Here is a 23,519-nt window from a genome sequence, read left to right on the forward strand (position 1 = left end):
AGGCCTTAAAAAATTAAATAATCAACTGGGAAAGTGGTCCTGAGTTTAGGAACAGCCCAGCCTAGTAGACTTACGGTCATAAGACCTCCTCTAGCATAGTTTTACCCTGTAATTTGCCAAATTATTATTTTCTTTGAGCAGTAATTTGTCAAGGTGACTAATGCGAACAGTTGCAAATATGTAAGCATAATCTAGATAAATTTAGACTTGTGTTTTTGTATGTTTTTACTGAGTAACTAATGTAAGCTATTCTTTTATTCCCAACTTTGAGCATTTTATTTTTATTTATCTTAAAAAAACTTTCTTTTTTTGGTCATGCCTCCAAGGCATGTGGGATCTTAGTTCCCTGACCAGGGATGGAACCTGCACCCCCTGCATTGGAAGCACAGAATCTTAACCACTGGACCACAGGGAAGTTGCCTGATCATTTAAATAAGACAGTTGAAACTGAAAACAGTAGGCCACCTTGCATACAGCTGGCACTCAAAAAATATTGGATGAGTCAACGGTTTTATTTATTTCGATGTCTATTAGAAGTTTTACTGTATTACTACATTTCAAAGGCAATTATGAGAGGTAATTAACACTGAAAAGTTAGTAATTTATTAATGTGAATAAATACAGCCAGAAGTTCTCTTCTCACTTTTTAGTCTTTGAACCTCCTCACAAAGGAATAATCTCTGTCATGTAAGAGATTCTTTTTTAAAATAAATTGTTTTTTTAAAAATTACGTTAATAATATTAAAAAGACTTAGGAAAAACTGATTATTTTAATTTTAGAATTAACAGCTAAAAACAGTAAAAATAAATCCTGAGAGGCGGATACCACCTCCAGTACAACTGCATTTATGAATACTTTTATTCAAAAAGTCTTCCGTAAATAGGGAGTTCTAACTGATGCATCGTTTGTTGTTTACTCGCTCAGTCGTGTCCAATACTTTTGTCACACCACAGACTACAGCCCAACAGGCTCCTCTGTCCACGGGATTTTTCCAGCAAGAATATTAGAGTGGGTTGCCATTTCCTTCTCCAGGGGACTTTCCCCACCCAGGGATCGAACCCGAGTCTCCTGCACTGCAGGTGGATTCTTCACCCGAGCCACTGGGGGAAGCCAAACTGGTGCCAAACTCAGTGTAAGTGTCTCAGGCTAAGAACTCTCCATCTCAAATCCGTCCAGTCTACTAAGTTGTTAAGCAACAATGGTCCAGGAGAGAAAATGAAAAAAACAAACATAAACCCCAAAAAACTATTCTTACAGCATGCAACATCTCTCACAACTTGCTCTAGAAGAACTGTTCAGCGTTCGCAAACATCAACCCTTTAGAATCCAAAATTTCAGAAAGACTGGCTTGGAAAATGTTTTTCTTGTTTCCGTGTCTGTCTCTGAGGTAATGCAATCCCTTCAGTAAACCGAGGCAAAGCCTGAGGGGCGGCAGGGGCGGCAGGGGCGGCGGTGAGGGGAAGGAGCACGGTGGGGGTGGGAAACAAAACCCCCACAAGCATTAACAGCAAGACCCTGGTCAGCGCCAACACCCCCAAGCGCCCAACAGATGGGAGCAATTCAGGGAAGCGCTGCGTGGCGGACTTGGCACGGCGCTCCAGTGGGGAAGCTGTCGTTTCAGAAAAAAAAGCATCGTATGCCAGGAGCGACCGTCTTCCCCAGTCGACGCCTGCATCTCCGCGCCGGAAGCCGGCGTGCGTCGCGGTGCGTGGGCGGAAGTCACTCAACTCGGTCAGGCGGCCCCAGCTCCCTCGGCCCGAGCCCAGAGCCGCACAACAAGCATCCGATTCTCGTTCCAGGAGTGGGAGCCAAGCAAGCGGCGCTTCCACCCGCGGAATGAGGAAGTCAGACGCCGCTCTCCTAACAAAAATAATGGGGGGGGGGGGGGAGCATTTTGGGAGAATCGAGCCAGTGTAGCAACCCCTGAGTAAGGAGAACCCACGCGAACACCGCGGTCACAATTCAGATGACAGCAACCCCAAATCTAAAAAAAAAAACACAAGCGTCCTAGACTATGTGAGTTACGCAGTTGCCCTCGTTTCTTTTAAGCTGTGTGACTTAACTTTGTGTACGCCAAAGACAAACATGTCTTGAATCAGAGTGGAAAAGAGTAGGAAACGAGATCCCAAGAGTCGAGTTACCCTGCCTGAACTATGGTGTGACTGGCACGTGCGGCTCTTTGCGACCCCATGGACTGTATTCCCGCCAGGCTCCTCTGTCCATGGGATTTTTTTCAGGTAAGGATACTGGAGTGGGTGGCTATTTCCTCCTCCAGGGGATCTTCCCGACCCAGGGGTTGAACCCACATCTCCTCCATCTCCTGCACTGGCAGGCAGATTTCTTACCACTAGCGCCACCTGGGAAGCCCATGCAGACAGATTACCTTTTCCCAATCCAAAATATGTACTAGGTTTTAACAGAGAGAAATGTTGACAGGATGTCTTATCATTAGAATAATACTTTTCATTTTGGGTGTTCAGAAATAATAACCAGCGCATCACTGACTTAGTGTTTTTCTTTCTTTCTCGCTTTAAAATAATTATCCTTTTCTATAAGGCTATTTTCTTCTTAAAAAAAAAAAAAAGATTCTATTCTAAAAGATCTCGCTTGGAGCTATTCTACATAAGTACAAAAAAAAAAAAAAAAAAAAAGCAGACAGAAACGTTATATGAGACTTTTTTTTCACTCTAAAAAAATGCCAGGATTCCAGAGGTTAGTACAGAATTGCTTGTTACAATAAACTCAGGCAGTTAAAAATTGTCCAGAGCTTTATAATACAGACAGTGCATCTATAAAGAAAGCTAATGAGGTTATTAAAAAGGAATGTATTCTCTGAAAGATCTTTCTACCTAGTTAAATCATTCACTTCAGAACACTCAATTTTTTGTTCCCTTATAAAAAATATTAAATTTGTTCCTCTGTAAAAAACACCGCTCTTAAACTTCAAGTTTATGAGGAATGAATGCTCGACTGTTCTTTGAATTGATGTTCAGATCTGAAAGAACCAAGACCAGGTAACTTAAATGATAAGTTTAAACAACAAATATCATTTATTATTATTTGTATTCAATAAGTACCAGACTGAACTTCTACCACAAAAGAGCTCTGATTCTTGGCTGCACATTTACAAACACGTGGGCAACGTGAGTAGCAGGGGCTGTTCTTAGATCATACCTTTGATGTTTCTACCGCACCTAACACTTTAACAATTCGTTAACAGAACTGAATGCACCCCCTGTTTATTTTTAATGATTGTTTTGACAAGCTTGCCTCACTGGTCCCATGAGGACAGGGAAGCTGATGAAGACAATTTAGTTGGGGCTGGCTTTGAAGTGAGTTAGACTCAAGAGTGTGAACCCAGTTCAGCCATATGTAGCTGTGTGGTCCTGGCGAGTTACTTAAACTGTGTCTTACATGTGGACAGCAGGGAAGGTAATTCCACCTATCTTAAAGATACACAGATGACATCACCCTTATGGCAGAAAGTGAAGAGGGACTAAAGAGCCTCTTGATGAAAGTGCCTCTTGATAAAAGTGAAAGAGGAGAGTGAAAAAGCTGGCTTAAAACTCAACATTCAGAAAGCTAAAATCATGGTATCCAGTCCCATCACTTCATGGCAAATAGATGGGGAAACAGTGGAAATAGCGACAGACTGTATTTTCTTGGGCTCCAAAATCACTGCAGATGGCGACTGCAGACATGAAATTAAAAGACGCTTGCTCCTTGGAAGAAACGCTATGGCCAACCTAGACAGCATATCCCTTTGCCAACAAAGGTCTGTCTCGTCAAAGCTATGGTTTTTCCAGTAGTCATGTATGGATGTGAGAGTTGAACCATAGAGAAAGCTGAGCACTGAAGAATTGATGCTTTTGAACTGTAGTGTTGGAGAAGACTCTTGAGAGTCCCTTGGACTGCAAGGAGATCCAACCAGTCCATCCTAAAGGAAATCAGTCCTGAATATTTATTGGAAGGACTGGTGCTGAAGCTGAAACTCCAATACTTTGGCCACCTGATGCGAAGAACTGACACATTGGAAAAGACCCTGATGCTGGGAAAGATTGAGGGTGGGAGGAGAAGGGGACGACAGAGGATGAGATGGCTGGAAGGCATTACCAACTCAATGGACATGAATTTGAGCAATCTCCAGGAGTTGGTGATGGACATGGAGGCCTAGTGTGCTGTAGTCCATGAGGTCACAAAGAATCGGACACAACTGAGTGACTGAACTGAAGACTGTAACATAATTGACAACTACACACACATATGTGTGATAGTAGATAGTCAAAAAATGGTAACTTATGTTAACAGCAAACTCGTCTACCTTCATGAGTTAAAAAAAAAAAATTTGTGCTGGAAACTCCCTATTAATCTTGGCTAAAAAAATCTTTTGGAACCACTAGCACGGTGACAGTCACCTGTCAGTCATCTGTCCCAGGGATCAGCAAACTTTGCAAAGGATAGGCCAGTAAGAATTTTAGGCTTCGCAGGCCAGGCAGCCTCTATGGAAACTCCTAACTCTGCAAAAACCAGCCCTGAGTGACCCTACTTCAACCAGCCCCAGCAGAGACAAGATCCTGAATGAACAGCCTGTCCTCGCTTATGAATAAGATATCAGTTTACAAGAGGAATCCAAGTATAAGCATTAGTACATGAATGATAACATTAAGGCCCTGGCAGGGACCAAACCTAAGCTTTGAGAAGTGCTGTGGAAACGACTCAAGGAAGCCAATGTGTTACTATATCAGCTTCTGCTGAAACTGGCTTCCCTGGTGGCTCAGACAGGACAGGATCTGCCTACAATGCAGAAGACCCAGGTTTGAGTCTTGGGTCAGGACGAGGCCCTGGGGAAGGAAATGGCAACCTACTCCAGGATTCTTGCCTGGGAAATCTCATGGACAGAGGAGCCTGGTGACCTACAGTCTCTGGGGGGTCACAAACAGTCAGATACAACTTAGAGACTTTCACTCACTCTGCTGAAAAAGCCCTCCTCAAGCAACCCATAGGGATCATTCCTCTCATTTTCCCTTTTCTTCTCATTTTCCCTTTTCAGTTGTATTATATAAGGCGAAAGTTCTACAGTCATGAACTGAATTTATAACAGAAGTTGAATTTATAACACTGTTGCCAGGGCCAACATGTATAAATGTATCATGTTTGATTTCTACTGTAAGACAACTGGGAAGGGATGATGTAACTTGGAGGCAATCAGAATCATATAATTAGTAGAGTTATACAGGGATTCTACTGAATCTCAGTAAATGCATTGCTGCTAATAAACAGGCAATTCAACCCCCGCCACTTGTGTGCATGTGTGCACGTGTGCACACACACACACAACTGGTTATTTCAACTCCATTGGTTCCAGCAACAAAGACTTTCTAAGTATTATTAATATGACAATGAAAAAATAAGAACCTCATGCTCCAGGTGCATATTCATACCTATACATTTTTACCATTTTTCTATTTTTTTTCTCCAACATGTTTTAATTAAAAATAAATAACCAAAAGCGTTTCCCATCTTCAGTTTTACTGGAAATAAAAAAAATCACAGAAATCAATCACAACTGCTTTAGCACTAAGAGCAGAAGCTCTTGGTTTCACTACTCAGCAAGATGCTTCCTGAACATTGTGAATGTTGAAGCACAATCTTTGTGTCCTGAAAAAAAGCAACTGAGTAACAGACATCACTAAAAACAGCTAACACCTTTGACCCACATTCCTTCAAAGTGAAAAACTTACACGAACCGACACCTTCTCATCTGTTAAAACACTTGCTCAACAGAACAGAAACACAAAGAAGAGGTAAAATTAAGAGGGCAAAACATCACACTTACTTTCTCTGAACGCTTTACAGTAGCCAAGGAAAGACAGCAGAAAAAAAAGGGCACCCAGGAGGTCTGCACGGCCAACGACACCAGCAACCTTAAAAGAAGGCAGAGGAAAAATATTTATGTTAAAAAAATTTACACAAAACTTTGGAAACACAAAAACATCCTTAGAAATAGAAAACCTTATGAGACTCGGCCACCTATTAAAATATACCCTCTAACTGTGGTGTGATCTGACAACTGACTCTTTTCACTTTTGGTCTAGGGTCTGGGTCAGCTGCTTCCAGGGGAAGGCTGGGTTGACTCTGACATACTGTGGCTCTTCTGTGGGTCATACACAGGCAGCGATGCCCATATGCATGGATAGCCCTGTCACACGGCACGCTGTGCCCATGGCCCCAGAGACCTCTGCCCTGATCAGGTGCCCAGGGTGGATTTTTCAATTGGAAAATGTTATCAGCTCAAAGGGCATGATATTTAATAAAGAAAATTTGACTGGAAACATGAAAGACAGGTGGGAAGTAAGTGTTACACGTCATCAGTCAGCTGGAATAAGACACAGGGATAATGGTTCAAGGGCTGTCTCTGCCTGTCTTTCCCTCCCTTTAGACCAAAACCAATTAAGTGGGTTAACCTGGAAAGCAGAAGGCTTCAAAAGAGGTTGACCAGTAAGATGAAAACAGAGTACTATTTCCAGCACTTCTTTCCTGCCCCTCCCCATTTTCTGCACCTGATGATGGCCCCTTTCTCCACCTTAGTGTCAAAGAAGCAATACAAAATGGGTGCTTCATTTCTTTCAAGCCGATTACTCCAACAATTGTTCTCCAAAAGTCTCAGGTCAACCAAAGACAGAGAACTGTGCTCCTGAGTACTGATCTAGTCTACATGGCATCCTTAATTAACTAGCACCCAGACGGGACATGTATCAGAGCTTGCCCTGTGACTCTCAAGGTTTTGCTTTAGTTCCTGGGAAGTTCATCGTAAAGTGAGAAGTGTGATGTTGGACCCAAAGACTAGCCTACAAACAGAGGTAAGAGAGTATATTTCACAATGAATGTGAAAAATCACTATATTTACATTCTGTGCCTAGGTGCGTGTACAAGCCACAGCTAAAAGAAACGCCTTTTAGGAGCAGTTTCCACCCAACCAGCGTGGCTTCCGATGCTGGCGAGATAAACACCCGTCTGATGGCGAGCTCCTGACACAGGGGCACACAATCGCTAAGAAGATTAACAGCTGAGTCCCACCTGTGACTGCCAGGCACGTGAAAAAACTTCCTCCCGGGAAAGAAGCTAAAGACAAATAAAGGTTCAACAGGCCTGGGCCAAGGATGTGCTGGAGGGGTAAATGGAATGATTACTTCATGAAGGCAGTGAATACGTCATGAGACTTCTGGAATCCTCTGGCCTGTAACTTGCCCAGAGATGCAGTGAAATCGAGGATGCAGTGAGACCCAATAGACAAAGCCCGGCCCACAGTGGGCGCTGGTTCACTGTCAATCTGACAGGTGCACATGGTTGGTGGGATGCGGAGGGATAGAGCAGTGGACCAAGGACATGGCAGCTTAGGGAGAAGCAGCTGTGGGCTCTGCGGCTCCGCGGCCAGTGATGGAGGAAGAAGCTGGTGCCATGGGCCTCCCATCAGGACCAGAGAGGGGCGCGAGCAGCATCTGCCAGCTGCAGCTCTTCACAGGGCCCGAGGATGGTCCAGCATCCCAGAGCCTTTCAGAGGAGACAGTAAGCAAAGCCAACCCAGAGAAGGGCATCCAAGAAGGTCCTGAGAGCAAGGGGGTTGGGGAAGCAGGGGCTGGGAACGTGGAAGGTCAGAGAACAAGGCTTCCTATACTGGGTGAAGGGGAGGGAAATGCCTTGGATAAATACCAGGGGTGAGGGGCAAAGGCCAGCCTAAACTACTTGTTATCTGAGTGGTTGAGGTACATTTAAAGACTCCCCCTAACATATAATGTTGTAAATCATCCAAATCTGGGAAGGAAAAAAAAAAAAAAGACTTCCACTAAGATGAACTTTAAATATCATAAACTCATTTTTAAAACAAACATTCTACCTTTGGCTAAGTGAAGATACTCCCAGGTCTTAAGGAACGTACATTACATCATCTGACATGAAGAAAAACAGGTTTTAAAAAGTATGGCACTAATGAGAACCTACTGTATCACACAGGGAACTCTGCTCAGTGCTCTGTGGGGACCTAACTGGGAAGGAAATCCAAAAAAGTGGGGATATGTGTGTAAGGATAACTGATTCATTTGCTATATAGCAAGAAACTAACACAAAATTGTTAATCAACTATACTCCAATAAAAACTAATTTAAAAAAGAAAATAAGTCTCAAAAAAAAGTGTGATAAGTGTTTCAGTGTACAGAGTATTTAGTCCTTCAGTGAATTTTTGGCATAAATTAAAGAGATTCAATAGGAAGAACATTTTAAAGGCTATCCAAGAAGGTACTGAGTTGAATTGTTTGGCCAATGTGCATGGGTACAGAGAGATTTTTTTCTTTTCTGTTATTTGCATTAATATGTATTTTCAGGCAAAGTTATTTATAAAGATTTTTTTTCCCCCTTACAGATAACCTGAAACACTCCCATCAGAGTTTTCTGGAAAAGTCACCACCATTCCCTGAGTCCGTAACACAGGAGGTGGTGGCATTTCCCTACTGGGCACAATTTGTGTGGGAGCCATAGAAGGAATGAGGGAAGGGAGAAGGGGGGTTGTTTCACCACCTGATTCCTTCAGTATAAATTCTGGCTTCACTGGATGAGCAGGAGTATTAAGGACATTTGGCCTTCCCTCTCTGACACCTGAATTCAAGCAATCCAAAATCTTCACCAATGCTTCGAGAAAAAAAAAATCCTACAGTGGCACTAGTGTCCTCGGGGAACCCCCTGGGGCTGACATCCTGGTCTTTAAACAGACAAGAGGCAAGGAAACCCCCTCCGTTAGGTCTCCTCCCTCCCCTGGGGATCCAGCCCAAAGCCTAAAGTGATTTGGGCTCCAAAATCACTGCAGATGGCGACTGCAGCCATGAAATTAAAAGACACTTACTCCTTGGAAGAAAAATTATGACCAACCTAGACAGCATATTAAAAAGCAGAGACATTACTTTGTTAACAAAGATCCATCTAGTCAAGGCTATGGTTTTTCTAGTAGTCATGTATGGATGTGAGAGTTGGACTATAAAGAAAGCTGAGCACCAAAGAATTGATGCTTTTGAACTGTGGTGTTGGAGAAGACTCTTGAGAGTCCCTTGGACTGCAAGGAGATCCAACCAGTCCATCCTCAAGGAGATCAGTCCTGGGTGTTCATTGGAAGGACTGATGCTAAAGCTGAAACTCCAATACTTTGGTCACCTGATGTGAAGAGCTGACTCATTTGAAAAGGCCCTGATGCTGGGAAAGATCGAAGGCAGGAGGAGAAGGGGACGACAGAGGATGAGATGGTTGGATGGCATCACTGACTCAATGGACTTGAATCTGAGTAAACTCCAGGAGTTGGTGATGAACAGGGAGGCCTGACGTGCTGCAGTTCACAGGGTTGAAAAGAGTCAGACACAACTCAGCAACTGAACTAAACTGAACTGATAGAGAGGATGAAACTGAATACTGGCTATTTGCCGAAACAAGGAAAGGTGAACAGACAGCTGATCTATCTTTAGAATGCTAATCTTTGAGAAAAAGTCATCGGTCATTAAAAATTAGCATTTTTAATGACCGATGACTTTTTCTCAAATATTTGAGTTTGAATGGCTGTCGTGGAATGGAGGGATGGGAGATGAGAAGCAAGGTGGGCGAATTCATGAGCAGGTCCCGGCAGGACGTAGGGACCCACTCACCAGCTCAGCTTGCAGCACGCTGACCTCTCCTCAGCACAGGTTCAGACGACCAGATCTTAAATTCTATCCCTACACCCCTTGGCCACGTGATGGACCTGGGTTAAGTCCCTAATTTGTCCTCCGTGGCTGCTTCCTCTTCTGTCAAGTGGAAATTGTTATGCTGCTCCAGCTGAACCCTCAGCGTTTTGGTGACAATCGTGTAAAGTGTGAGGAAGTATTTTGGAAATCACAAAAGCTCTCGGCTAACAGAGAAAAATTGCATCAGATCCCTTTTCAGGAAAAAAGGCAATCTCAGCCTCTGGCTTTAGGCCCAGAAGCTGGGCAAGGTCCACCATCCACACCTTCCCAGTGAGGTCTCATAAGGGACACAGAGAGTATCACCGGAGATCATACCATATGGTCATTCTGAAGTCTTGGCCCATCGGGGACCCTGCGTTTGTCCTAAGGGAGACCTGCTGTCCCCACAAATCACTGTTCTGGGTGTCTGAAAGTGGGCCTTCTATAGCCGTACGAAGCCGAGGGAAGCCCGTTTTAGGGGAACAAGCCAGCTCGTGGACCGCAGCTATCTCACACGAGTGCAGAGATGGCCGGCGGACGGTACTCACACACTCCGTGTGCACCGGGTGCACGGCAAACAGCAGGGCGGCCAGCAGGGCCGACCTGGGGGCCAGGTGCAGCCGCCGGCCCTTGCTCGTGTACTGCAGGCCCCCGAAGAGCACGGAGAAGACGTCCACCAGGAGCACGGACACGCCGCCGTGCAGGGCGATGTTGACCGCGTGGAAGCTCGCGGGGTGGAAGCCTCCCGACAAGTAGTGGTTCATCCTGCCGGGAAGGAAGGTATTCACAGAGGAGGTGCAGAGGCGCGCAAGGAAAACGCGAACCGGCTGGAGGGAAAGGCTGGTGTGTGAGCATGCTGAAGGAGCACATGTGCACAGTTGATAAAAACAGCGTCAAGACAAATAATGCCTGTTAAGCTAAGAAGGGTGAAGATGAGCTAAGAACGTAATTAACTACAGAGGGGAAAACGGGAGATAAGGACCTCTCAGAGGAGTGGAACAGAAAATACTTGGAGAGGAAATGCCAAAAAAAAAAAAAAAAAAAAGACAATTATTCAGGTGTGATCAAGGCAAGGCTGTCTTTCATAAAGATAAAACAGACCACACGTTACTCAGGCTGCTCCACAGGGACCTGGATTGAAGATGGTCAAGTGACTTGTCTATTCTCCCTGCCCCCAAGCTCCCAAAATACCCCTTGACAGTCTGCCCACCAGCCTTCTGAACAATGAAGCACTTCCTCCCTGTCAAGGATTCTTGTCTCTTTTTCAATCATGAGTGGTTCTGATTCAGCATTTCTATACTTCTTTTTGTGGCTCAGCTGGTAAAGAATCTGCTTGCAGTGTGGGAGACCTGGGTTCAATCCTTGGGTTGGGAAGATCGCTTGGAGAAGGGAAAGGCTACCCACTCCAGTATTCTGGCCTGGAGAATTCCATGGACTATATAGTCCATGGGGTCGCAAAGAGTCGGACACGACTGGGCGACTTTCACTTTCACTTTTGAGGGATCTACACATAGATTATCCAATATACCTGAGAAACAGCTATGCATGGGAACTTCTGTGAGATCAATTAATCTAATGCAAACAGCTCCCTGATTGATGGGTGGTGGTGAGATCATCTTTAGTTTCATTTTGTTTTTTGATATCGATGTGGTCACAGAAGTGAACTGCTAGTCGTTCAGTTGTATCCGACATTTTGTGACCTCATGAACCTGCCAGGCTCCTCTGTTCATGGAATTCTCCAGTCAAGAATACTGGAGTGGGTAGCCTTTGCCTTCTCCAGGGGATCTTCCTGACCCAGGGATCGAACCTGGGTCTCCTGTGTTGCAGGTGAATGCTTTAGCTCTGAGTCACCAGGGAAGACTGATGTGGTTCACAGGAGGAAGATTTATAACTTACTTCTTTTTCTATAGTGAAATCAAATACAATTTAATTAGAGGCCACCTGTTGCCTTGACATACTGTTTCCTCCAGCTTAAGCTGCAAAGGGTGCAACCTGAGAGAACTGTGCAAAGTAGGGACCGCTTCATCAGAGCATCCTTGCTGGGGGCCTGGCAGGTCTCCTCTGAGTGGCTGCACGGGTGAGTGTCTGCACCACGGCTTGTACATCTGTTGGAACCCCTGACCGGGGCCCCTTGTTACACCCCACCCAGTGCAACGTCACGCACAAGCGTCGGGTTTCCCCTCCCCCACGGCCATCCGGCGGCACCTCACCTGAAGGTCAGCACGGTCAGGGGGCGGTAGGACTTGTGGCTGGTGTTACTGCTCAGCCGGCTGCCCCAGAAGTCATGATGCCACAGGTCCCCCAGAGGAGTCTCCGCGCGGAGGTCCTGCGGGCAACACAGCAGACAGCGGGGTCGGGACTGCACCCTCCCCCTGGGCGGAAGCCCTCTCTTCTCCATGTCTCCCACTGGTCCTGGGTCCATCCACCGTTACCCTCACACCCAGCACCCAGCCGGGCCTCATCGGGACTCCACTGTGCCCCGCTCTGCACGTTCTCCAAGTGGTCTCTCCCACCCACTATGAGAGCCCCAGCCCCTTCCAGGACCAAGCCGATGTCCTACGGGGACACCGCAGTTGGGGTGCTCTGGCCCCTCAGCTGAACTCTGCTGGCGCATCTCCCAGACTCTGGCTCTGCCCCTGGCCTCTGGTCCCCAAGTGGCCCCTGCTGCCACCCGCCCCAAGACGGTGCACCCACGGGTCTGTGACCAGATGGCCACCCCTCAGCTCGCCAGAGCTCAGATTCTCCTGCTCGTTGTATTTCAGCCACTGGGCTACGACGTTCCGGAGCTGAAACAATTCTCTTCCTGGGGGGCCCAGAGCATCCTCTACCTGTCTTCACAGCGCCTGTTTCCCAGGAGGTTCACAGTCACGTGACTGCTATCTGCCCCACTGCGCTGGGGCTCCTCCAGGCCTGGGCCCCTCCCTCCGGGTTTGCGGGGAGTGCAGAGAAGGGGCTCAATCCATGCAGAATGAACGAATGGACCAAGCAGCTAAGTGAGGTCACTATCACCCTCTCTCACATCCAATATGTAAGGCTGCTGTTTAGACCCCATGGACTGTAGCCCGCCAGGCTCCTCTGTCCATGGGATTCTTCAGGGAAGAATACTGGAGGAGGCTGCCATTTCCTTCTCCAGGGAGTCTTCCCGACCATATATTTTAAACCTTCCCATTTTGGATTATGAGCTAAGCAGATAGTAAAATTAGAGAAAAAACAACTTCCACATAATTTTTAAAGATAAAAATGACCAAATATTCTAAAACAATACCTATCTTAGAAGGTAATTTAATTTGGTACTGAACTATATAGATGCTTTAAAATGAATCTTCTTTTTTTTAACATTTAAATATGAAACTAGATTACTAAAACTGTGCTTAAGAAGAAGAAAGGCAGACAAAGCACTTGGAGAAAGCATCAAAACTGAATATTAACTTTCTCTCTACAGCATGGTTAAACAGGACTATTTTAGGGTCTAGAAATTAATGATGTGATAAGTACTGCAAGGTAGAGGAGTCAAGATACTTCACGGCAGTAACGAAAACAACTCTGATGAACTTCAGCTAAGAAGGCAGGCCTTAAGGGAGATCACAAGGCCCGGTGACTCCTGGGTGGGCTGGAAGACCTGGCTCGGGGCCATGCAGGCAGAAGTGCACCCACAAATGACACCACCGGATGTGTTGCTGAGCACCTCTATCCGGGTCTGCATCCAAACAGGGCAGTCTTTGCTGCTCACGATAATCCGAAGATAGGTGAGGGCCCAGATGGAAGAAGTGGGCCAAATCACGGCCACTCCCAGAGAACAACCAGGGTCCAGGACACACAGCAGAATTCAGTATATGTTTGCTGTGCTTAGTCGCTCGGCTCTGTCCGACTCTTAGTGACCTAATGGACGTGGCCCGCCAGGCTCCTCTGTCCGTGGGATTCTCCAGGCAAGGATACTGGAGTGGGCTGCCATTTCCTCCTCCAGGGGATCTTCCCGACCCAGGGATCGAACCCGCGTTTCTTGTGTTGGCAGGTGGGTTCTTTACCACTGCGCCACCTGGGAAGCCTTAGGTGCTTAATGACGCAAAGGGAAAAGTTTGATGACACGGGACAGAGGCAAGCTGGTGACCTGATGCCCACTTAGTGGGTGAATTTCACTTCCGGTGGGTATCAGCTTCAGGGGCCTTGAGTGCACACATCCGCCTCTAAGAGCCAAGTCGCTATTTCATGAGGGTCGTGTGATCCACCCACTAACTCTGTTTATTCCGTTACCCCATTGGAAGTCACGTACTTTTGCATTGTCCCAGAGCTACCTGCTCAGCTGTGAAGGAAGGAGGAAAGGATCTTTCCCTGTGTTTGAGCAGAAAACGAACACCAACAAAGCTCTAAATATTTGATTGGGTGTAGCCCACACACAGCAGGGCGCGCCGCAGGAAGAAAGGTCAATTTTTCCTCCTAATGATTTCTAGAAAAGATGTGCTGTGTCTCAAATGCTTGCTGACTCCACTGTCTCAAAGAAAATCATCATCTCCATGAAAACAGGCAACTCAACACTACAAGGAAGCATCTGGAAAACAGCCTTTAACACCAAGAAACTCCAGTCACAGCCTGTTCCACATTATTGCAGGCACGGTGCCAGTGAACAGACGAGGGCCTTTCATTAGACAGGGAGGGGGAAAAAAGCGGGCTCACAAGTGAACAAAGGGCCACAGTGTGATGCTCCAGAAAACTCTGCCAAGACAATGTGCAGGGGGTCACAGAGCGCCTCCATCTGCCTTCGCTCCCAGAAGGAAAGAGGAGCACAACCCCATCCCAGGCATCTCATGTATGACACGGTTCGTGTCTCCCGCTCACCAAAGCTCTTCAACATGGGTCCAGAGTTGACACTTCATACATTCTCTTAGAGTGGCAGAGCCAAGAAACTCTCAACAAATGGAATTTTAAAATAACAATAATAAAGGCAGACCTGCCTGGTGGTCCAGTGGTTAAGAATCTGCCTGCCAATGAAGGAGACACAGGTTCGATCCCTGGTCCAGGAAGATCCCACAAGCTGCGAGGCACCTACGCCCGCACAGCACAGCTCCTGAGCCCGCGTGCGGCCACGACTGCGTCCACGTTCCCAAGAGGAGAAGCCACAGCAGTGAGAAGCCTGCACACCGCACCTAGAGAGTAGCCACTCCTCTCCACAGCTGCAGAAAAGCCTGCACAGCAGTGAAGACCCAGCACAGCCAAAACAATAAAGGCAGTCACATATCCTCGCTGGAAAGCAGCTATTAAGCCACGTATCCCACTGGAGAATCGCTATTAAGCCACCCATGTGACACTGTTGCTCAGAGCTAACACACTTCTTTTGCTCCTAAGCACTGCTGCAAAAAGAACTGGAAGAGAAAAATCTGCAGTAAACTGCTGGACGAACTTGAGGGAAATTACAAGTGAAGAACTTGGATTCAGAATAAACACCAGGGCCGAAGTCTGTGCCATGGAAATGAAGCAAATCATTTACAGGATGTTACAAATAAACTATCCGCCAAACAGTCACCTCCTTACCCCTCGCCCCCTCCCCTCCACCCCACCTCATACACGTTCCTTGCACAGAGAATTTTCCTTCACACTTTCAATAGGAAAATGGCTTTCTCCACATGTGGGAAAAGCTTATGACTTCAAAATTTGCAGAGCATTAAGGACAATGTTACAAAGAGATGCTACCATTGTATCTACTAGAGAAAGAGAGAGGAGTGAATTCCTTCAGGTTCTCTTGGCCCCTTAAGGCAGACACAAAACATCTGCTGAGTCGGGGCTGGTTTGGTTTAGTCACTAAGCTGTGCCCGACTCTTGTGACCCCATGGACTGTAGCCCGCCAGGCTTTTCTGTCCATAGGATTTTCCAGGCAAGAATACTGGAAAGGGTAGCCATTTCCCATCACAAAGGTTCTAACTACATTCTTTCCACCTTCTTTCTCCTCTGGGCTCTCTCTGCCTCCAAGTTTCTTGTTCAGATTTTCTTTTAGCTCAATGAAACCCTTTTCTTCCCTTCCCACAAACCAATTTCTTCTTCTCTACCTCTATAGCTAGCGACTGAGAGAGAATATCATTTCCCCTGCACCCACTGGTGAGCAGAACTGGCTGGGGTTTTGCAAATTCAGCAAATCTGAGTCTCCACACGTGAAACGAGGAGGGACGAAATGAGCAGGGACTGCAGCCTCCTCGGGCAGCAAACTCCAGGTCATCTGCAACTGTCAGCAGGATGTCCTGATGCTCCAAACAAAGGACACAGAAGGGGCCGGCTCACTGCCTGCAGCCAAGGACACGCCTTCCAGTGGGGGATCAGACTTGCCCACCACTGCAGCAGATGTGTGTGTGTGCATGTGCGCACGCGCGCGCGCGTGTGTGTGTGTGTGTGTGTGTATGCAGATACATGGTGTGTGTGTATGTCTGATGGGGGCATCCTTCTGGCTTAGAGTTCTGTAAAATTTTCTCACAAAACCTGAAATAGCCTTCAAGACTCTGCAATACCATGGCCTTGTCATGTTAGAAGAACGGTCTCTCTGACATGTGTGTGGGCTGGGGCCTCATGCAGGGCACCCAGCCAGGGCAAAGCCTGAGGTTAGGCAAGGCTGGGAGACCCTGCTGCCAGCAATAAAAGGGGCCCTAAATCAAGGAGATGCTCTCTATAAAAAGATGGGAAATCTGGAGCACGATGGGGGCTCAGATAAAGGCTCAGCGAAAGTTCAGTGGAGCAGGGGTCCCCAGCCTCTGGGATCTAATGCCTGGTGAGCTGAGGTGGGGCTGATGTACTAATGATAGAAATAAAACGCGCAGTAAATATAATGCGCTTGAATCATCCTGAAACCATTCCCCCGCCGCCCCAGTCCGAGGAAAAAAACTCTTCCACAAAACTGGTCCCTGGTGTCAGAGAGGTTGAGGACCACGGCCATAGAAAATAATTGATGCAGATCACTACTGAGATGCAGGCAAGTCAGTTTACCAGACAGACATCAAGATACGAACCTTATTGTTAACAATGGCTTCAGAGTCATCAAAGACAAAGTCTCCATCGTAGCTCCGGGCAAAACACACGAGGGAAGCAAAACCCACGAGGAACTTTGCCCAGAAGGGAGGAAGAACAGAGGATGGGATGATGTGGTCCAGGCTGGCGTCCCACTCGGCCATCCTGACAGCTGCGCCCCACCGGCCTCTGGGTCCAGCATTCTGCTGGCTAGAAACCTGCGGGAAAAGTGACACGACATCAGTACTCATCAACGCCTTGGGAGGAGGTTTGTTGTGTAGGCGGGCTTCCCAGGTGGCGCTCGTGGTAAAGAACCCGCCTGCCAATACAGGAGAAGTAAGAGACACAGGTTCGATCCCTGGGTCAGGAAGATCCCTTGAAGGACAGCATGGTAACCCAGTCCAGTATTCTTACCTGGAGAATCCCATGGACAGCGGAGCCTGGCGGGCTGCAGTCCATTGGGTTGCAAAGAGTTAGACACAACGGAAGCAACTTAGCACACATGCACACATCAGTAGGTATGATTATCTCAAGTGAAAAAGAGCTCGACGGTCAATTATTTATTTATGCTGTGAGTTTATAGGGTGTGATCCTAAACTGCTTTAAGGGGTGCTTTCAAACCTCAAGTGGGCAGAACCATCACCTTGGGCACAGGGAGCTTCTCCTGGTCCCAGACACAACCGACCACGTCAGGAGTCTTTGGGTTTCTGATGCTGGATTATCCCTGAGAAACACTGATTTAAGCGAATCCTATGTTTATCAGCCCCAGAAGGCAGATCATTTTTATAGTCCTTGAGCCAGTTTACAAAGTTAAAAAAAAAAAGTTACCATCTTGCTTCATGCAATCAAGAAAAATCAATACATATTCATTGTTGGGTCTCAGCACAACAATCATGTGTGTTTGTACGTGTGTGCACGTGAAGCATGGTCCTGATTGTGAAAGAGCTTACGGTCTCTCTACAGAACACAGACACTGCTGCCCATTCAATGAAAATCTGGGAGAAAGAGGAGTTTAACAGAGGTGAGGTGGCAGGCACAGGCCCGTGGTTCCCACCCAGGGGACAGACAGAGCAAGGAGGCCCCACTGCAGACAGATGCTGGGGACAGCATTGTTAGGCTGTGTCCTAAAGGAGAGTGGGGGGTCCTCTTCTAGGTGAGGACATGACCTCCAATGTTGGTGAGGGAGTCAAGTTATAAAGACACTTAGTTTAGCTTTTCTTTCAAATAGGCAAAACATGAAAACGAAACGCTGTCTCCCAGCCTTGCCATTTCTTACTTCGGTGGCCTTGCATGTGCTGCCTATCTTTGAGTTCACATCCTGTAAACTCGGCAAAGCAAAAGGACTTTCCAGCAGTTGCCTAAGAACTTCCTAACCTGGAATTCACCAATTATGAAACCACCTCCCCTCCCCATCCCATTGTATCTGTCCCCATGCCCACCACACCTTCAATAGGCACCCTCTTAGTAGTTTTACCAGGATCTTGTCTAGGTCTAATCCTACCTGACTTTGGCCAAGTTACTTCACCTCTCTGGGCCTCAGTTTCCTCACCTCTAAAATGGGGATGATAAGTAGGCCCACCTAACATGGTTGTCATGAAGGTTAAGCAGGACACCCACCGAAAGTGCCTAGGTTTAATGACTGTCAAAGGAAGGTTAACTGTTATTGCAAGTACTTTCTTCAAGGAATGCCAGGGAATACCCCACATGATGGAATCAATGAGAAGTCAGCCCAAGGGACCACTGGACATCACGGGCCTCTTTTCCGCAGCCGTCTGTCTGAGTGAATGTGCCGAGGACCCAACAACAGTCAACGGGACCCTCTCTTCTATGGCAGCACTGTTCCTGTCCAGGCTGGGGGAAGGGGGTAAACCTATTACCCCCCAGAGGAAGGGCTCTGCAGCTCTCGTGGAGCTGGGCCCTCTAGCTTTTCCACCTGAGGTAACTCATTTGTGACTCATGCTTTCAGCAAGTACAGGGGGATTATTCCAGCCAATGTGTGTCACTTCCCCCCACCTTTTCACTGAAAGGATAAACCACTGGTCAAATCCAAATTACAGTTGCAAACACAACGGAGGTCACCACGCAGGCCCCAACCACTGTGTCCATATTTGAGCTCCAGAAATTACTCCTGCTACAACTGAAAAAAGATTGAACAGTTAGGAAGCTACCCTGACGTAATACAGAGGGAATATAAGAGTTCTTTAGTTCAGAAAGTGAATATGAAGGAAAGCAAATGGTTTATATTAGTTTCATATCAATCTTAAATGTGAATGGAGCTGTGAGCTGACAGATGGTCCTGTAACTGGTCTTCGTGTTGTCTGCCTCAGGCCCAGATATTTGAGTTTGATGTTCAGTCGCTCAGATGTGTCTGACTCTTTGCGACCCCATGGACTGCAGCACGCCAGGCTTCCCTGTCCTTCACCATCTCCTGACGTTTGCGCAAACTCATATCCATTGAGTTGATGATACCAGTATTTTACAAGTGGATCTCTGAGGTGCAAATGGCCCTCTAGAAAGAGTACTGCATCGGGAACTCATTTGTGCTCCTGAATTAGTTGCTGCGGCAGAGGATGAGATGGTTGGATGGCATCATCCACTCAAAGGACATGAATTTGAACAAATTCCGGGAGATGGTGAAGGACAGAGGAGCCCGATGTGCTGCAGTCCACGGGGTCGCAGTCAGACACGAGTTAGCGACTGAACGACATTAGTTGCTGGCCTCCCTTTTCATCTCAGATTGTCTGTAACACACACTAGTGCTTTTGGTCCTCAGGCAAGGACTGCTGAGACAGACGGAAGGCAGACTATAGACTCGAACATCGGGACCAGGCCTGGACTCTTGGGGGGTCAAAAGGATGGATAAGCCCATCTCAGAAGGGCTCCCCCTCTGCTCTGGCAGGGACATCAGGGAGCCTAGATTCTGCCCCGCTCCCCATCCTGGCTGATTCTTCCCTCTTCATTGCTGCTTCCCTTCCCTGGTCCAAGATCCCCACTTCTCTGCTGCCCGCAAGGACACTCACAAATGCCCTTTCCATTTAAGGCCTGATTGCTAATGGGCAGAGTAGGGTAGCTCAGAAAATACTGTGGCTCAGCAAATGCAATTCTGCTACAGCATGTCAGGAACCTGAGTCTAGCCCAGAGGTTAACAGCACAGGCTCTGCGGGCATACAGATTTGGATTTGCTACCTACACGACCCTGAGTTGCCTGGTCTTTCCAAGGATCCATTCCTCATCAGCACCACAGGGTACCAGGAGGTCATGCTAAGGATTAAGCGAGAGCATAAATGGAAACAATGGGTTCCCACTACCGTTATTATTGGGCTTTCCTTGTGGCTCAGCTGGTGAAGAATCAGCCTACAATGCAGGAAAACCTGGGTTCAATCCCTGGGTTGGGAAGATCCCCTGGAGAAGGGAAAGGCTATCCACTCCAGTATTCTGGCCTGGAGAATTCCATGGACTGTATAATCCATGGGGTCCCAAAGAGTCAGATACAACTGAGTGACTTTCACTTCACTTCATTATTCTGCAGAGATTAGTTCCCGGTGGCCCAGTCCCTGACATCCTGTCTTGGGATCACCCATGTTGCCATCATGTTGCTGAACCTCCAATATTCTGACCACCTGATGCAAACATCTGACTCACTGGAAAAAACCCTGATGCTGGGAAAGATCGAGGGCAGGAGGAGAAGCAGGTGGCAGAGGATGAGATGGTCAGACAGCATCACTGACGGAAAGGACACGAGTTTGAGCAAACTCCAGGAGATAGTGCAGGACAGGGAAACCTGGCATGCTGCAGTCCATGGGGTCACAAGGAGTTGGAGACAACTGAGTGACTGAACAACACGTCAACTTTTATTCCTGAGGATGGGCTAGCCAACCAAGGCCAGCAGGAGCCCATCAGGTAACCTGATGCAACTGAGAGAAGGGCACCCTTCTTTTGGGCAGATCCAGGGCACTGGCTCCCCGAGACCAGGCATCTGTATATCCTGCATAAACCATGTGGCTGAACACATTAATCCTCCTCCTCCAACAGCAAAAGTGAAAGTGAAATCGCTCATTCGTGTCCGACTCTTTGTGACCCCATGGACTGTAGCCTACCAGGCTCCTCAGTCCATGGAATTTTCCAGGCAAGAGTACTGGAGTAGGTTGCCATGTCCTTCTCCAGGGGATCTTCCCAACCCAGGGATTGAACCCGGGTCTCCCACACTGTAGACAGACTTTACCGTCTGAGCCACCATGGACTTTTTTTCTGTAAGGATTGCAGGCAGGCTGGAAGCTCAGGTACAAGAACCCTGCCAGCATGAAGTGGCACCTGGAGGGAGAAAGGTCCCTTCTGCCTTTTTGTACCCGGAGAAGGAAAATGGCAAGCCAGTATTCTTGCCCGGGAAATCCCATGGACCAGAGGAGCCCGGCAGGCTATAGTCCATGGGGTCGCACGACTCAGTCAGACACGACCGAGCGACTAAACAGCAGCATGAACCAGGAAAAGGTGCACATTCTGCTTCTCTCTGGATGGGCCCTGGGCGGCATCACCCCATTCGTCTTCCCCAGGGGATGTCCTTCTGCCTGCGAGCCCTGGCTCCTGGGCCATGGAAGTCTGCCTCATGAACAGAGAAGAAAGGAGCAACATCATGGCTCAGGTTCAGCCCACACAGGGCACGTTAGCCCCACCAGTGACCACACTGCTGATCGGGTTCCCGTCCCTTTCCTGTGCTCACCCCCCACTGCGTTGAGACTTCACTGGCGCCTGTATGTAGTTAGATTTGGAACTGAAGCACAAGCCTCTTTATTTTCAATATCTCAAACTCCTTATACCAAGCTTCTATTTTCAGGGGGTTAAAACCAATCAATCAATCGTCAATGAAAAGGTCAAAGAGACCTCAGTGAGGGCACGCCATCCCTCAAAAGCAAACATACAACAGTCACAGAGCTCTGAACCCCGGGAACACAGTGACGCCTGACACACAGTCTGGACTGCAGTAAGGGGGTGACAGGTCAAACTTACACGATCCCTGGAAAAATCATTAGTGAACACCTACTGGAAAATATTCTTCCAGCGGCACTGAAGGGCCTTCTAGCCTCAGACTGGCCTTTCCAGCTCATCAGTATTGATCCATCCACACACCGGTTGCCCTCTGCCAGCCTGAGATGAGACAGGCTGTTTGGAAACCAGAAGAAAGAACACAGCCGTTCCTGACCCAGCACCTGGAGACCAGAGCTGGCTGCTCCTCTCTTGGGGCCCCCAGGGCACTGGAGACTCATCTCTCCCGCCCTCCCCCCACGCAGCGCTGAACACAATGCTACTCCAAGTAGCTTCCTCTTCCGATCGCCTTCTCGGTTTAATTCAGTAACGCTCGAGGGCCAGGCCTGCCGACAGCAAGAATGAGTGCGGGAGGTTCGACATTCCCAGTTCCACTGTCCCAGAAAGTTTCCAGCTTGCTAGCTTGTAGCCATTTTCCCATCGAAGTCAGCGGGTGACACTTCACCCCACCTCCCTCTTGGGCGCCCCAGGCGCGGTCGGGGCTGCGGGGGCAGGTGACAGGGAGGGGGGTCCCCGTGAGTCCTCCCTGTTAACTGTTTCTCAAGAAACACTCCCCATCCATCTGCGCTCCAAGAGAAAGAGCAGCGTGGGATGACTCACGGGGCTCTGGCTAGCTCGTTCCTCTAACTCCTCCTTTCTTTTGTGTGCGGTTAAAAAAAGAAGGAAGAAAATACGCACAGCCTACAGACACAACATCAACAAGACGAGAAGCCCCGCGGAGTTCGCAGGAGGTGAGGCGGCGGCTGCGCCACCCGCTCGGCTTCCCCAAACTCCACGCCCGGCGCAGGGAAGCGGCAGCTCTGTGGTGGCCCCAGGCGCCCCGGCCCAGGGCACGCCGCTCGGCCGGACAGCCAGCGCGGGGAGGCTGGCACTCGCGGCGCGGCCAGGGCGCCGCCTTTCCCCCTGGGCGGGGGGCCAGGCGGCCCGGCTGAGCCCAGCCATCGCTTGCGCTGCGGCCAGCTGGCGGGTGGCGCGGGGGCCCGCGGCCAGGTGTCCGCTCCGGGGGACGCGCCCGGGGTCGACGGGGAGCCCGCGCTGCCGGGGCGGCGGTGAGCGCGCCCCCCTCCCCACGCCGCGCCCTTTGTCCCGCGTGCCGCTGACACCCGGGCGCACGGCGCCAGGGCCAGCATCCGCCGTGACCCCGGCCCCGGCCGCAGCCCGAGTCCGGGAGCCAACTCCTCCAGCCGCGCCGCCGCCGGGCCCGGCTCGGACTGCCGGAGCTCGGGGCGCGGCGGGCAGTGGGGACCTCCCGGGTCCGCTCGGCGCCCAACTCCGCTTGCCCAGCCGCGGCGCCCTCGGCCCTGCAGGGGCCGCCCCGCGTGTTACCTGCAAGGAGCCCGAGCGGCGGCCGCATCTCCCCGGCCGACGCGGGAAGTCCGGCGGCTACGGGCGCCTGCCCCGAGCTGGGCAGGGGGAGGGGCCGCGCGCGCCGCGCCCCCGCCCCCCGCCGCGTCCCCCCGCCCCGCGCCGCGCGCGCCGCGCTCGCCCGCACCGCCCGCAGCTCCCCACGCGCGCGGGCGCGCCCCTCACACCCCGCCGCCTCGGCCCGCCCCCTCCTCGCGGCCATTGGCTGCACCTGCCGTCACTTTCGCGGGCGCCGCCGGTCCCTCTCGAGCTCATTGGCGGGCGCACCGGCGACGTCAGGCCAGCGGGAGCGAGTCGCGGCGCAGCGAGCCGCCAGGGGCTGAGAGGCGGACGCGGAGCGAGAGGAGGAAGCGGAGTCCTGGGCGCTGAGCCCCGGGCGAGGCCCGGGCGGC

The 23,519-nt window shown here is 49.2% G+C and overlaps 1 protein-coding gene across 2 annotated transcripts in view; it reads right to left on the reverse strand.

The window, feature by feature from the left end:
• Positions 1 to 23,219, reverse strand: part of TMTC4 (transmembrane O-mannosyltransferase targeting cadherins 4) — a 61,204-nt gene extending 37,985 nt beyond the window's left edge. For both annotated transcript variants that reach the window (XM_065901917.1, XM_065901916.1), the window contains exons 1-5: positions 23,089 to 23,219; positions 16,725 to 16,940; positions 11,949 to 12,064; positions 10,287 to 10,503; positions 5,838 to 5,925 (exon numbers count right to left, since the gene is read on the reverse strand). In XM_065901917.1, coding sequence (XP_065757989.1) covers positions 5,838 to 5,925; positions 10,287 to 10,503; positions 11,949 to 12,064; positions 16,725 to 16,886 — 583 coding nt within the window. In that variant the 5' untranslated portion in view covers positions 16,887 to 16,940; positions 23,089 to 23,219. The remainder of the gene's footprint in view (positions 1 to 5,837; positions 5,926 to 10,286; positions 10,504 to 11,948; positions 12,065 to 16,724; positions 16,941 to 23,088) is intronic.
• Between the last annotated feature and the right edge of the window lie 300 nt (positions 23,220 to 23,519).

Source organism: Muntiacus reevesi, chromosome 11, assembly GCF_963930625.1.
Source record: "Muntiacus reevesi chromosome 11, mMunRee1.1, whole genome shotgun sequence".
Taxonomy (NCBI): domain Eukaryota; kingdom Metazoa; phylum Chordata; class Mammalia; order Artiodactyla; family Cervidae; genus Muntiacus; species Muntiacus reevesi.